The sequence below is a fragment of the Pygoscelis adeliae genome, unplaced genomic scaffold (genome assembly GCF_000699105.1).
Source record: "Pygoscelis adeliae isolate BGI_AS28 unplaced genomic scaffold, ASM69910v1 Scaffold267, whole genome shotgun sequence".
In the NCBI taxonomy this organism is placed as follows: Eukaryota; Metazoa; Chordata; class Aves; order Sphenisciformes; family Spheniscidae; genus Pygoscelis; species Pygoscelis adeliae.
Window position 1 is genome coordinate 2854383 of NW_008825150.1, and position 16390 is coordinate 2870772.

Below are 16390 nucleotides of genomic sequence, written 5' to 3' on the forward strand. Positions count from 1 at the left end.
CCCAGGGAAGTGGTTGAGTCACCATCCCTGGAGGTATTTGAAAGACGTGTAGATGCAGCGCTTAGGGACATGGTTTAGTGGGCATGGTGGTGTTGGGTTGATGGTTGGACTTGATGATCTTAGAGGTCTTTTCCAACCTTAATGATTCTATGATTCTATGATTCTATTCTTTGATATAACATCTTTTAATATAGCATGTATTATTATTATTACACGCTCCCCGTAATACTATCTGGCTACAAGCCTGTGTCAGGTCATATCAGTAGTTATGCATAGAAGGAACACAGGGTGAAAGGAAAACAAATTGGGTTAATGAGGAATTAATAACAAGTAAAATATTGTTTTAATTGGTCACTGGTTACAGAAAGATGAGTTGTAACATTTCAAAGAAAATGTGACTTTCTGTAGTACAGCGACTAGTTAATTAATTTACTCAGATGGGAATGAGTGGCTCCCTTATCACATGGAAATCAGTGCATAATGGCATTTCACACTTCAGGGTGAAGTAAGGAATATTTCTTACTGCAGATCTCTGTACCTCAGCCATGTAACATGCTGAATGGGCACAAAGGAATTCCCAAACCTTTTTAGCAAGGTAATTCTGTAATAGTGGTTTGAGTTAGATTTAACAAAAACTTTTACATAGTGGATGTTTTTACACTCTCCCCTAGGTACCAAAGGAAATATCTTTTTCCTATACAGGAAATATGCATTTCAAACTCTGCTTTAATAATGGTCTGGAAGTTTTCAGTCAACCAAGTGGCCATGTATGTACATGCACACGTGCAGATAAATGAACACACACAGACTGTGAAAGGGATTTTGAAATGTACTTATTGATTAAAAAAAATTACATTCTGAAAAACTGAGAGCATTGTTTTTGATCATGTTAATTTACGTATGAAAAAATAATCTAAATAATCTAAACATTTCAAAATGTTTCAGATATGTTTCAAAACTTCATTACTTTGTTAGTACAGTTACAGTAACATTATGGCAAATCTTCCTACACACTAGCTTTAATTAGCTGAATGTCTAACCAGACACAAAAATATCAGAAGTATTTCCCTTTGACTTTTCTGAGAAGACGAAATAGCCTGCTGCCACATGTTGTTTTAAAACGGGTACATGGCATCTATAATAAGATCTGCATGTATACATGCAATCCTCTTACTTTCTTTACTTGGTATCATGATCCTGTAAAAAGAAGATGGAGAACAAGCAGGCTTGCTATGATACTGAGCCTCATTAATATTGGAAGTAAAAATACTGGTTAGTATTCCTAAGAGTTTAAATATCTTACAGTATTTTGATTTTGATACAGAAACAATGTACGTGGCTATATAAACAAGCTGTAATCTGACTTATAAAGTCTAGTGAAAAATGAAACTATATGAACTAGCCATAATGGACCTTTTTCTGGAATAAGAGTCGTCCTTAGGCAGCTTCCCAAAATATGACCACAGCTGTATCCCAGAAGATAATGCTTTTATTTACAGTTGGAGGCACTGCAATTTTTGCTGAATACACGAATGGTGGCATGACCAATTATAGCTTATGCTTTTCAGTAAAACTATTACAGAATTTCTTTTTGGAACTTTACTTAATATTGTTTACTGGTCCCCTCTGAAAATTCCCAATTCAACAGACATTTAATGCTGACTTAAAACTGCACAGACTTTTCTGAAAGCATTGCATTAGATTTTGTCAGAAATATATGTCTTCAAGGAGGTGATCACTTTTGGAAGAAGTACCCAATGAAATACAAAGCAAAGAAATCTGCCAAGTGTGACTAATTGAGAGAAAATAATTTTGGGCAAGTGAAAGTGCTACATCTGTTAAGCAAGGAGAATTAGAGGGCATAGTGTCTAAATCACAACTGAACTCAAGTATCTCCAGAAGCAAAAAGTTACAATTCTGTAACCAGCATCTACTATTTGGGGAAGAGAGTCTTGATGAGGTATGTTGGTTACTGAAGATCAGCATAAAGACAGTCAGTGTAATCAGCCTCATTTAACATGCCAAAAATTAATCCAAAGACTAAATAGTGTTGATTGGAGATCACAGAAAGTTGTATCATCCCACAGCCTGAGTGTGCTTTTTATATATACAGCTTTTAATACAGCTGGTCACAAAATTTCTATCCCCCTACCATTTAATTTCCATCCAGATAAATTTGTCAATGCATATGCATAAATTACACATGAGAAATTGGCTGGAAAATAATACACCATAGATAAAACCTGTTATAAAAATATATTCCTGATCCAGAACTCTAATAGACAAAAAAAAAAAAGGCATGTCAGATAATAAAAAAAAAGACCACCTCACGATCAGATACTGATATACTTGTATTTTGTAAGTTGTAGTGATATAAGAAAGTAATATATTAGCAATGAAATTATTAGCAAGGAATACTTCAGTGTTTAGTTCCTTGGCAAACATATGATCCTGATGGATGTTTGAGGAAGGTTGGCTAGACCCTTGTTCATAATAATGTGTTTCGTACCTGAACAAGTCTTACAGATCATGCTGGCATGCACAATTCATGCTCTGCGAGCGCAGTCACGGGACCGTGGCTTGTCAGAGCCCCACAAGCGATGGCTCACAGCCGCTAGAAACAGCATGAAAACCCAGCACAAGGGTGTCCTGTGGTCCTTACAGGAGGCAGAGGCTGGAGGAGCCGCTCTTACCTATTTTCATGTCCCTGCAGCTGGAGGGGCTGCGGAGGTGGTGGCTGGGCGACGGGGCTGTGCTGGGCGACGGGGCTCTGCTGCGCCAGGGGACTCTGCTGGGCCATGGGGCTGTGCTGCTGGGCCATGGGGCTCTGCTTCTCCGAGCTGGGGGCCGAGGCTGGGCTGTTCAGCTCTGCGTGATGGAAAGCTGGAGATTAAAGACCTGTCACAGCATGGCATTTAATAAAGGGCAAAGGTAGACAATAATCATTTTTGGCCACACGCTACCTCTGAAAATTTATGCTTTGTCGCTTTTACTCTCTTGGGTTATAATTAGATTTTAAGACATCTGAACCTAATGGACTCCTTTTGATAGGCTGTGGGATCTGAAATCTTGGTCAATTCTATAACTCCAGTTGACACCTCCATTATTTAAAACCCAATTGAATAAAGCAAATGGCTTCTGTGTTTCATGATTTCTTTTAAAGCATAGAAATACTGATATTTGAAAACTTTTCATTTTGAAAGAATGAACGATTTTATTGCTTTCACCACTGTTATGGATGACAGACTGTCGTCACAAAAGCTAAAACACTGGTGTGCTTGTGTTAGCTGCTGCTGTCTTTGAGCTCAACAAGAGTTTCCTATCTTTTTTAAATCTTTGGGGACTGTGAACAATAAAACCAATCTCAATAAATTCTGACTAGCCAGCTAAACTGATGTTTTATTTCACTGTATTGTGCCAAATGACCAGGATTTCACATAGGAATACTGCAGAAAACCAGAATCTTTCCTTCCAAAGAATGTAATATTCAAAAAGACAGAGAGGCTGGGGGAGGGAATGGGGCCTTGTGGCCTTGTTACAAGTAAAGGATGCCAGTCTTCCTTCAGGCTTCCCACTGCACTTAGAAAGACACATTTGGCACTGAGCTCATGTCGAATATATTTCTCCCGACACACTGGCACAGTTATGTTGCTCGTTTATCTATTAAGAAACATAAATGAGAGAGACTCCATCCACAAGAAGACAGAGCACTGCAGAAGTAATTGCTCGTGCATTATCAACAGCAAAGTTACACATTATATTTTTTTATTCCTGCTTGCAACAGAATGAGCGAGGCCAGTGTGGCGTGGTGCAAAGCATCAAGAATGGACATGCATACGGCTGAGCATACCTAACAGCAATAGCTACGCATGATCCAGATCTTGCCTAGTTTTATATTTGAATCTAGTATGAATTTTGAATTATTCTATTTTTTAACGTGAATTTGTCCTCTATGACTGCACATTTCTAATAGCTTTCTACTTATTTAATTTGCGCTCATAATTATTTAAAAAATTTTGGCTACTTTATGAAAAATCTTTCAATTTAGGCTTAATTGTCAAAAAAGCTTGTGTATTTGCACTTAAAACACTCCTCATGCAGGCATAAGCAATACTTGTCTGTGTAATTACTATGTTTAAGGCTTTAATTGCCCATTTTGCATCTGTGAGTCTCTTTTGTATTGCAGAGTTTCAGGGAGGAAGATTGGGAATGTTGTCCCTCATTTCTACATTACTCTCATAACTATGGATGAACTAGTCAAATCGTAAGCTGCTTCTAAAACTGCTTTGCATTTATATAGTATTTTTCACCTGAAAGTACATTACAGAGGTATTAGATTTTTTTCCTAATTTTATAAGCTGGGAAGCTAATATCAGAAGGCAAATGAGGTGTCCGGTGTCACACAGTCACACAGGGAAGCCATGCCTTGGGCACAAATAATTTCTCGCCACTAGCACCTGAGGACATCTTGTAGCACTGCATCTCAGATGCACCCCTGCTTTCTTTCTAATTTAAGGTACCCATCTCTAACACCGAACTATTAGCAATTTGCTAATATGAATTAATCTGGGTACCAGGGAGGCCTAAATAAGCTGCACGGACTGCATGCAGCATCACACTTGTTTGTAGATTCTTGCAAAACTGATCTCCAGTTATTATACAGCAGCTCTTTGGTGTGAATTCTGAACTTGTGCATGTTTGTGTTTTTCCCTTCACTGCATTCATTTAACAAAGTAGGTAAGTTCCCCCAGTTGCAGACCATGGCTAGTGTCAGACTATTTCCTTGTCCCGTTGCTGGATGCAGCAGCAGAAGGGGAAGGTCGTCTAACTGGAGCATGGATCATTAAGTAATTACATTACTTGCTGGGTGACATTCCTAGCTCTAATGGTATTTGTTGCCGAGATATAAAGCCACAGTCTCATTAATACAGTACAATTCATACACCAGTACAGCGCATCACTACACTAAAAAAAGCCCTGAAATCAACCCCAAAACCCATGAAACCAACATCAAAGGATCTTCACTGATTAGCTGTGGAGTAATGACCAGAGTAATGAGTCTGTCCCCTTATCCTCACCTTGCAAATGAGATAATTTAGGGTTCAGTTCTTTCTTGCCTTGTGCATTTATAGTGATATACGTGGAGGAAACTACCAAATCTGAACTCTTCCTTCACATTGCTTTTTGTCACAGGTAGCTGGTAGCTGAACATGTCTGGTGACAGCCATTGCAGTCTCTTGTGAGTCCCTTTGCCAAACTTTGGTTTGGTTATAGCAGGATATAAGGGAACGAACTTAGGGTGCTTTTCCATGTAGAAGAAAAGTCTTCCAAAAGACATTAACACTGACCTTCCAGTACTCAGCTCTCTCTCAGGTTTTTCCAGGTTTGCTTTAAATACCCTTTTCATAACTAGAAACCTTTTCAAGAATTCAGATATTATTCGAGCTGGTTCTAAGGCTGTAATTTTGGTGTGCTGTACGTTACAGCTGAGAAAGCGAAACAAAAGATGTTCTTTCAAGCGGTGACATAATTCAAGCTAATTGGAGGCTACTTAAAATTTTCTTCCTGTTTTTAAGGGCCATTGACTTACCCTCCTGAGGAATGATGCGAAGAGTTACACTGAGACCTGCATCTTTAATTAGCTTCACAATATCTGCGTGAGGCATGTTAATAATAGACTGGCCATTCACAGCTAAGATCCGGTCTCCAACTTTAAGTTTTGCACAGCGATCCGCAGGACTTCCATCAATTATTCGCCCTATTTTATGGGGTACAGCTAGACAAGGAACAATAGTCACAGTTAGCATATGCTGAAACAAGTGGTGATGTTCACAAGGAAAAGAAAATGAGTTCATTTGGAAGAAAGTTCTATATGAATTAAAAAACACCTTATGTATAAACATATAAGAATATAAATTCTTATAAAATGTCATTTGCATTAACACAGTACAGATTTCACTAAAAATTCAGAATGCAGATGTACATATATACATGGCATATACATATGAAGTCCAAAATCAGTTTATGGTTCAGCTAGTTTGCAAACCTGGCACGTAACAAGATCATAAACAGATCAGGAGAACAATAAGGCATTAAAACAGCAAAGGGGATAAATTTGCACGATAAGTAGTAGTCATAAATTGCCTCCCACCTCCTAGTTTACAGAATTTCTTTATTTGTATGTTGCAATAGAGGCACTACAAACATGATTTATTTTATATACAAACAGATGTTATTACTGAAAATGCCCAGGGTTCACTAAATTGTTCTCCTCCTCCATTCAAATATGTCAACTGATAAATAGAAATCATACTGAAGATTTATTGAGACGTGCAGGTTTCTAATTAGATACATGCCAGCATGAATTTACAGTTAATTATGAGTGCATAGACACATTTACTACATCAAATAGACACCCCCTTCCCATTCTCAAAACATTACAGATCAACTTTATTTCTCTCTTTGCTCTTCTCTGTGGTTCTCCACCTTTCTGTGTACTCCATCCGTTCTCTTGTTCTGTCTTTTCCCTTATTTTCCATTGAATTTTCTGAATATTACTCTTGATCTTTGTCCCAGTGTTTCTTCCCTATTCTCTGGTTTTTTAACTAAGTGCATATACTATAGCTGACTTCTTTTCTCTCTATCTAGGCTCCCCAAAAAGCATTTTTCTCTTTCTCTACTACTCATAAATATGCTTATCACAATTAAATTTGTCTGTATGTTCTACTAATATCCTAACGGTTTCTGAGTATTCCTCACCAATCTCATACTTCAGTCTTGGCAAACTTAGCACAAAGCTGCTTGGCCTCTCTATCCACCTGCAACTGGTGTTTAAAAACAGTTGTGTTTCATTTTTTTAAAAATAATATATCCTTAACGTTCTAATATCTAAAAAGAACTTGGAAAAGGTGAAAGAAAAGATTAATCAAACATTTTTTGGGGAAACATCTAGGCTACCAATGCCCATATAAAACAAAGCTCTAACAGGAGATGTGTTCAGAATACTCTGTCACTGCAGAACAAATTTCTCAGCCCTCTGATAAATATTCCCTGAAGGTGATGGTGACAAACACAGTTTGCACATCTCATGCAAAGTCACAATACACATACCTCAAAGTGACTTTTGTTTCTAGTATGGACGCAAGTGTTGTTTACAGTGTTAAAAATTAGTTTTCTGAGAACTAAAAATATAAGAGAGTACTCTGAAGTGCAAGCCATAATCAAACTGCATGCTTCTTTACCGCTATAGTTCAGGTAAGAATATAAATTAAATTATGGTTTTAGTAATACAGACACAATTAGTGTACTTCAGAAATGTCTTGCTGCTTAGGAAATAAGCACTTAATTTATGTCACAATGTCTAAACATTTCTATATTTTAAAATATACTAAATATGACTAGCTGCACTTTGTACAAAACTTGCATTTATTTTGCCCTCGATGCAGATGTATAACTGCCATGCAAGCATATCAGTAAGTAAACAAGTAAAAGAGCAACGACACTGAAACAGTTTACATACTCACAGTCTTTCGCATCAAATCAATTCTTAAAGCATGACCAAGAATCATTTAAGCTAAGACTAAAACGTGCCTGTTTCTGGTATACGTGAAATTACCATGTCTGTACTACACATCAGTGGAGACCTGAAAATGAGACTGCCTTACATGAAAGTGGGAAGAAAGAAGGGGAAGTATTATGGCCGAGATGCCATAGTTAAAATTCCCATGCTTGCCATTGCTAACCCTAAAGAAGATGTTTTTGCTAGCCTAAATAATTAAGAAGAGACATCATTTCAGTAGGGAGTGGGGTGGGTGGGAAATCCTATTAATTTGCCAGAACAATTTTTGTTGGACTTCTTGCACCTGACAAGTGAATAGAGCAGATGTCTGCATGTTTGAGATGTCTGCTAAAATCCAAGCTGGAGGTGAGAGAGCCATAAGAGTCCGATTCCGCTCCAAATCCTGAGAAAAGGGAAGGGAGGGAGAAAGAGGATGAACTTCGTATTCATTTTTTCTTCCTCTTAAGCCTGATGGCCTTTATATTCCCCATAAAGGTATCTACTCTAAATGTTTTGGTACCACTGCACTCCCTTCGTCCTGCTATGCTATGAAAGGATCAACAGTAGGTGGCCTTCAGGACAAAGCTTCTGTCTGTCAAGGTATCTTTTCTACTGCACTTTGGTTTTTGAGGATTTAATGCTCCTCTTCTGAGGTAGTATTGGTGCAATGTGTTGTCATATGAGCTTGCTGCAGAGTGGGGTGTGGAAAGCTTTTGCAGAAGGAACCTGAATCTCTGCCAGAGTCTGCAAAGGAGACCACTGGTATGCTATATCAGGGTTTTATGGGCAAATCCAGTGAATTACTAATGAAACTCTCAGCCATTCAGCAGAAGCTGGTTTCTCTGCATTTCTAGATGGTATGAGGAAAAGTATATCTCCTTGCTCCTTCTCTCCCAGTAAAATTCCGAGGAGTTGCTGGTCTCTGCTTGCTCTCCCAGCTGGAGCTCTGCCTGAGTCTCCTCCTAAGCCACAATATCCTGACCACCATGGTCCCTGCTGCTGCTTTGGGAGGGGAGGATTTACTTAAGGATTTATTTACAAGCATGAGTGCTTCTAAAGGATGCAGGTTATTTGATATGCAGGTTGTTCATGAAAATATGAACCTGTCAGAATATGTTAGAAAACTTTTAAGAGCCTTTGGCGGTGATATACTTACTTTGAAGGGATAAGGAGATACTCTCATAGGGGACTAATTTGGTGAAAGTTAAGGAACAAAGGTAGAAATGAACTGTGAATTTCCATAATGGAGAATTTTTATCATTCAGAATGGTCACGTCTAAAACAGGCATGGAAGAGCTGTAAAACTGTCAGTACCGAGTGGGCTGAGTGAAGTGGCAGACAAGATCTCATGAAAAGGAATGCAAGATGATGCACATGGGGAAAAAATAACCCTGCCTAAGCTTAAGCAGGGATGGGCCCTAAATTAATTATTACCATTCAGGAGATCTTGAAATCAGTGTGCGTGCCTACTTCCCTAAAAACATAAACTTAGTAAAACGGTAAATACAATATTAAGATTTAGAAAAAGAATAGCAAATGAAACAAACTATTGCTAGTTACTTCTGTGCACCTAAAGTCTGAGTATTGCTGATAGTTCCAGTAGCCCCACTCAAAAATCATAGCACTGAGCTAGCAAATATTCAGAGAAAGACAACACGGCAGTCAGAAGCAGAGAACAGCCTCTGTTCAAAGTAGCCCATGAGTTTGCTATGTGAAGCTTGGAGAAGAGAAGGTGGGGCAACCTTCTGGAGGGCCAGAAGAATGAAAAGATTCAAAAAGGGATTAGTCAAATTCACAGGGGTGGATGCACTGCTGATTAAATCAGAAAATCATGATTGTGAAAGATGAGGAGGTGCCTGGGGAAGGTCTCTGTCTGCTGTAGGTGCTGTCCCCTCTGCCACTGGTCATGGCCAGGGACAACGCAGAGCTCTGCAGCCCTTCGATCGCTCCCAGCATCGCACATCTCTTCTCAGGAAGAAACCTCCCATGCTTGGCATTTAATTATGGCTTTGTCAGCACATCATATTTTTTCTTAAATTGCATCTTCGGTGTTTTATTTTTATCTAAGCAGAGCATTTAATAATGGACCTTTTAAAGGAAGTCCCAGATCACTTGACTGGTGATAAATGATTCCACTCGCCCTTAAAAATTTTTACTAATCTATTCACACCTCTTTTAAGAATTCGCCACAAGCTGTTCTCCAAACATATGTACATTTTGAACAGTGGCAGCACGAGCCTGGATTAGACTCTGCAGAGAATTTGATCCACTTATTTCAAAACACAGAGTTACCTGAGCAGCATTTAATATTAGCAGACTATACAGAAACACTTGGATTTGTGGGTTTTTTCCTGGAATCCCATTATTCATGCTAAGAGTGAGCACAGAAAACAAGCTGCCCCTTTGCAGGACAATTAATTTCTTAGTTCTCTCAGACTATACAATCGATGAGACTGCAAGGGAAAAATATTATGGTAAACAGGGATTTACACAGATTTTTTTAACTGTTGAAAATATGGGAAATTAGTGAGATACAGTTTATATGTATATGAAACATATAGCCCTTCAAAACAGATATATAGATTTTTTTCTCTAATACTATCAAGTCATCCAAAATGTGATACTTAGGAGTGATATATATATGGATATGTACCTTAAGAAAAAAAATTCTTCCGAGGCAGAAGTCATAATCCTAGATCCAAAAAAACCTAGCCGAGAACAGCAATGTTGCAGAAGCATTTCCGAACAATGGATCTTATGACGGGATCTAATTTTTCTGCATTGTGTTTTATGCAAAATTTGTGACTTCAGGGAGATTTGAATCCTGAGAGCACCAAAGCTTCCAAGATACTTGAAGCCATCAACCTCTCCCCCTAAATCTCCCTCAGAGATTTACAGCATTTGTGTCAGGAACACAAACTGACCCAGGGCTGGCACCTAGCAGCTGATACTTTCCCAGAAGGTAGTTAATTGTGCAATGATCAGCTCTAAGCTCATTATCAAAAGAGAACTTAAATTAAAAAATTAGGAGACAAGATGATTTAAAAGACATTTTTGCATTTAGAAAGTGGGTAGGTTCTGCTTTCAGCAACTTACTGATAACTACAAATTCACATTTTTCTCTATATTAATATTTTAATTTGATAAAATCACCCACTTTTACTCTCCATGATCCAATTTAATGTCCTTCCACAACTTCTTGTCATAGAAAAGGAAGAGTAAGTTCTGTGGCTTTACACCTGAGGGTCCATATGCTTGGGCCAGCTGCATACAAAGCCAGAGCAGTTGCTGAATACAGATACTGCTTCTAACACTGTGTATTTCCATCAGCCTCTTGCTTTTTGGAAATGAAAATGATTTGTCCTCACTTGGGCGACCCATATGCTGGGAACAGCTCATTCTAAGACGACATTACCAACAAATAATGCTTTTCTGGTTTACATCAAGAATTTTTTTTACATCTATTCAGGACTTTTAGTCATAACTGTTGAGACTGTATTTTGTAGAAAGCAACTTTCCTGTTTTTTCCCCTATATAGTAGCTAAATGTCAAAAATGATCAGTTAAGGGGAAAAAAATCGAACCTCTACTTTATCTATTAAACCCTCTGACAGATAAATTCTTACAATCTTTTCTAATATTAACGGATGTAGATAGTAAACCAAGCAAATGAACCTTCCTGAGGCAGCTGTCCTTTTGAATGTTATACAGCTGATCACATGAATATTTATTATATCCTCAATTCTCAAAAGGTGCAAGAGTTTTCATTCAACCAGCAGGCTCCAGCATATCAGATTTTAATTGGGAGAATATAGTGAATGTAGACATCTGTAATTTCATTGCTACTGAATAATCTAAAATTTGGGAAGCTTGAGTATGATGGACTTTCTATCAGGGCTAATATTAGAATCAAGATAAAATATTTTCCTGAAATTGATGGCCTATTTTATGTGACACTCATTTGGAAAATAGAAATCTGTGGCATGCTGCATAGTTGCAGATGACAATAATCCCTTTTGTTTATAAGGTTAATGAACCTATGAATTGAAACATCCCATTGTGTGCTGATATGGAGCATATTTACTTACATAGCACAGGCATAAGAAGCTAGGTGGGAAGGAGTGCACATACCTTAGAAATCCGAAGATCTAAGAAAAAAATTAATGGAACTTAGGTACTTTAATTCAGGCTTCTCATGAAAGCAAAATGGGCCTCGTGGAATCGTTAGAAAAACCTTGATTCCCTTCCCAGGTTTGTGCTAAGAATAATCACAGAATTTGTTCTTTGAAAACACAAGAGCAGCACCACTAGGTCCAAATGACCTATTCAGGAACACACTGGAGGGCAGAAGTAATCTAGAGAGGGGAGTGATGTGGTTAAGATCCTCCATGCTTTATTCTCCAAAAAATATCAAATAACCAATTGAGTATTTCATGCCTGCAAACTGCAGCAATGTATTTTCAGTAATATTAAAAATTTCTTTCACTTCTCAACATTATTTCATATTATTAATTGCATATATTGATTTGAAAAACTAAATCATGTAAAAATCTCTTTTAGCTCCAAATTATACTATCAGTTAAACAAGCTTAGAAAGTGTGTTTTTGTAGCTGAAGAGGCAGAAGAACAGCTCAAACCTGAATATCAAAGCCAAGTAGAAATGAGAAACCAGATTCTTTGCCCACAAGTTGCAAATATCTTCCAGGACTCACGCTGCAGGTGGGTTTTCACTGCTCTGTTCCAAAGATCTCCGAGCTGGGGTAGACAGACATCCTAATTTCCAAAGCTCTGTTTTCTTCAGAATTTGCAGACTGGTCGCAGAAAATTGTGTCCCCAGGCACCATCTTACCCAGGAAGAAGCATGGGTGAAATTGCAGCACAAATAGCTGTCTCAGATCACACAGTTATCATTGATCAATAAGCTGTTTTTTATCTCTAAACTGCAAGGAGTTCAAAGAAACTCTGGGGCTGAATGGGACATATTTCAGAACGCTGTTTTCTGCAGTCAGCAGAAGCTTATCTTGCATTTATGGTTTTTAGTTAGGACTGCATGTTTTGAGAAATGAGAGAAACCTCTTTCATTAGACTCTGTTTTATCCTGTTTTGAAAATCCAGCAGCCATTGGTGTACGCAGTGTAGGGGCAAATTAAATCTACAACTCTGCTTTTGCTAAACAGGAGGAAGATCATAACAAGCATGCACAGTCATCTGCCTTTAATTTTTTAAAAATTGTTTATTGATTATGCCTGTATTTTCAGTTTGTTTACACTTTATAACTGTGCTAATTGACAGTACCTGCTACAGTAAAATTCGTGGAAATATTGTCAGTTTTCCAATTTCACTGGAAGTTGCCAGTTAACAAGATCTGTTTACAACACATGGTTTCTTTCTACAGAAATTAGGGTGTTAAGAGATTTACAGGGGATCAAAAATTCTTCTCCTAGAGGAAGCTGCATCCCAAACACATGAAGTAAATGCAGCAGGAAGTAGGCAGGGACAAGTGTACTCCTTAAAGCTCTGGGACAAATTCATCCAGCAATCTCCCTGTGGCCATTTCCAGCTAGCTACAAGTGCTTTTCCATGGGATGCAGATAGTGAACTTACCCTGATACCCTAAAAACCTCCACAGCAATGGAGTTTTACCACAGAGGACTCACACTATTGAGTATTATCTTAAATGTAATGCAATGGGTAGATTAATTAATTCAGTTTCAGTATTTTAGCTGTAATCTGACATTCAGTACTGTCGTGTGAGGCAATGCCACCCCAGGCACAGCTGCACCTCCATAGCCTTACACGTTGCTGCAGGATGCTGTGGGGACTTGGAGGGGACAGCCCCAGGAGGAGCCCTTCCTTGCAGAATCACATGCGCGGCAAATATTTTTATTGGGGGAAGCATGAAGGTATTCCTCAGGGCTGGACTTCAGAAATAGGCTGCAGTTTGCTCAGTTAAGCCACTTAACTCTGCCGCTGAACCAGGGCATCTAAAAGATGTCCATAATTCGGGGGGCAAAGGCAGTTGCCTGGGAAGATCTCCACAGAGCTGCGAGCTTAAATCAGTCCAGATCCACCCCAAACTAAAAATGAAAAAATAGAGTTAGCTTCCAAGCATTCAGCTGGGAACGTGACACTGAGTCCTTTAAAGAAATACTACTGGAGATGACAAAATATTGATAAACTACGTGTAGCCTGCATAGCAAAAGAAAGCCCAGAGTAAGGTCAAATTTAGGTGGCCTGTCTGGAGAAGGGATGGGAGCCAAAGCAGCCTTGAATGTTGGGATGGGGTCTGGGGGAAAACATGATAATATGTTTTAGGGGCAGTGGAAGTTAATCCTTTCATTAGGATCAGGTCAGGAGCCTGGCCAGGTGAATTTTCTTTTTTTATTCTCTTAGCACTCTAAGATCCTCTGTGCTCTGCACTAGCCAAAATGACTTGCTCCTGGATGTACCGCTCAAACACAGTTCTTTATTTATCCACTTTATCTTCTTTTACTGATATAATTTTGAAGCATGGCTGACCTTGTCTACGCCCCTGCTTTGCCCTGTGAAATCTCTTTATTCAGTCCTTGTCACTCGTTTTCCACTCCTGATCTGCCCCACATCAGAACTGTAGTTTGGTGCAAGATAATCCCCTGTGCTGGATTAAAGAACATCCCAAGCAATGCTTTGACAAAGGGGAGACAAATTTTCTACCATTATAGAACACAGGAAAAGAAATGTGCCACAAGAATTGGATGTTTAAGCAAGTACCAGTAAGTCAAAATTACATCCAGATGTAAAGGCTGGCTCCAAACTACTTAATAGTAATTTATTAAAATGACAGCTACTACAGTGCAAAACATGAAAAAATACTCTATTCTCTAATTATGGCTGTAGTCTGCCCTGACTCTGTGCCTGTACCAAGGGTAAAAAAATGCACTTAGTATTTTGAAAAATTCTGCAAGGCAAAGGCAGGTCTGTAAATCAACAGTAACACTGAACCCCTTGCAAAGCATGTCGAGAGAAAAGTTGACCAAGACCTTAAGCCTCTTGGAACAAGAACAACATCCTCAACTCTGGGAGCCCCCGAGCCTTTCATGGCTCTTTTCCAGGTCAGAGGGAGGTGAAGCACTCCTAATAGGCTACGTGGGAGCAGTGCAGTGCACACCCATCAGAGAGGGTGGGGAAGGGGTATGAGACTCAGCTGGAGCACTGCTACTCTGACTTCACGGGGTGGTCCTACAGCTTCACAGCCAGAGCTAGTTTTAACTCCCCTGGCAAATACCCAGAGGGTGAGGTTTTTTGTAACGCCTTGAGCTTTGGGCCAACTGCAAAGCAGCAAACCCATGAACCTGCACCTCTGAGGCTAGTAGCACCTCTGTTTGAATGAATACCTCAATTTTAACAGTGCTTGAAGCACAAGCGCCTAATGACACAAGGTTGATGCTCCTGTACTGACCAAGAGCTGTTGCAATTTGTTGGATTGTAAAACATAGTGTATAAGTGTGATTTCAAGAAAGAGGAAAATACTTTCAGTGCATGACTAATTGCCTTCTTAAGTAAAAGCAATGACGATACTTACAATTCCAAGTCCTCAAGTCTTTTTCTTTTACAGAAAAGTAGAGAGGCAGACAGAGTTGTCAAAATAAACATTCTTAAATCAAAGGAACCCTTCTTCACTTTGCCCTGAGGATGCTCCCAATGAGATGACTTCTTAGGCTATGCTATTCCTAGTAGTGTGTGGCACTACAAGATATTCCCTTTTCTGACCTATTTTGCCCATTTTGATTCTTTCAGAGTTGCCTTGCAATTACTACATCACATTTAACTGGGTATGTTTAGGGTATGTCTGCACAGCATCATTCTGTGCCACGTGGGGATGCATGAGCTGGCAACAAGCGCACTGGCTCCGAAATCAGAAACACTGGAAATATAGTACAACATTTCACCAAATTAACATACTACTGCTATGAGAAGTGAGTGACTACCAAGGTGCTTGACATGGTGCCACGCAGATCCGTATTTCTATACTGATGTAAGCTGTATTTTGCACATTACACCTCCAACATCCAGTTGATACTTTCCTACTGTTAATACACTTTCTATCCCTGATTGTGCATTTTAATCAAAGGTTTTCAGGTTATTTCAAGCTGGAAGGGACCTCAGGATGTCTCAGTGGCTGCTGCTGAAGTTTTTCTGTTGTGTCTTCTACCAAAGGGCCTAAAACTTGGATGCTGTATTCTAGACGGGTCCTAATAAGTGCTGAGTAAAGGGGGATAATAATTTCCCCTCAATCTACTGGCTATGCTCCTGTTAATATAGCCCAAATTACTTCACCCAAATAATTATTAAGTAAAGAAAATAAACCTCCCTTAAACTACAAATAACCAATGTTTTTTAGCCTGTTTTTATTACTGATGACAGAGTATGTAATTTTCAGCTTATATTTTCTACTACATTTTTGGAACAGAATTCACGTAGAAAGGGTAATTTCTTCACTGTTTTGTCACTGTCTACAGCAAATGTCATCTTTTGGTTCACTGCTGTTCTTCTAAACTTAGGATTTGGGTGCTCTTTGGGTTCACTGATATTCAATGCAGTTATTATTTGAATAAATTTGCTTGTCACTTCCATAGCAGAATGTAATTTTCATTTACTATTGGAGGTGTTCAACAGAGGTTCAACAGTGGCTACCTATGTAGTTGCTTGGGGAGAAAGAAAAGTAACTCAGGAACATGTTGGAGGGTAGGAGGCAAAGCATGATCTTGAACCTAGGTCTGTTGTCCTCAGTAGAATACTCCAGTCACAGAACTTTTGGTTGCTCGGGCATTTTCTCTTTCTCTTCCTCTCCTCT

General features: G+C 38.9%; 1 protein-coding gene across 1 annotated transcript in view; it reads right to left on the reverse strand.

Moving 5' to 3' along the window:
* The window catches only part of MAGI2 (membrane associated guanylate kinase, WW and PDZ domain containing 2), a 527738-nt gene that overhangs the window by 46262 nt on the left and 465086 nt on the right, over positions 1 to 16390 (reverse strand). The window contains 2 exon segments of the mRNA XM_009328383.1: positions 2694 to 2868; positions 5591 to 5776. Of these exon segments, the coding sequence (XP_009326658.1) occupies positions 2694 to 2868; positions 5591 to 5776 (361 nt within the window).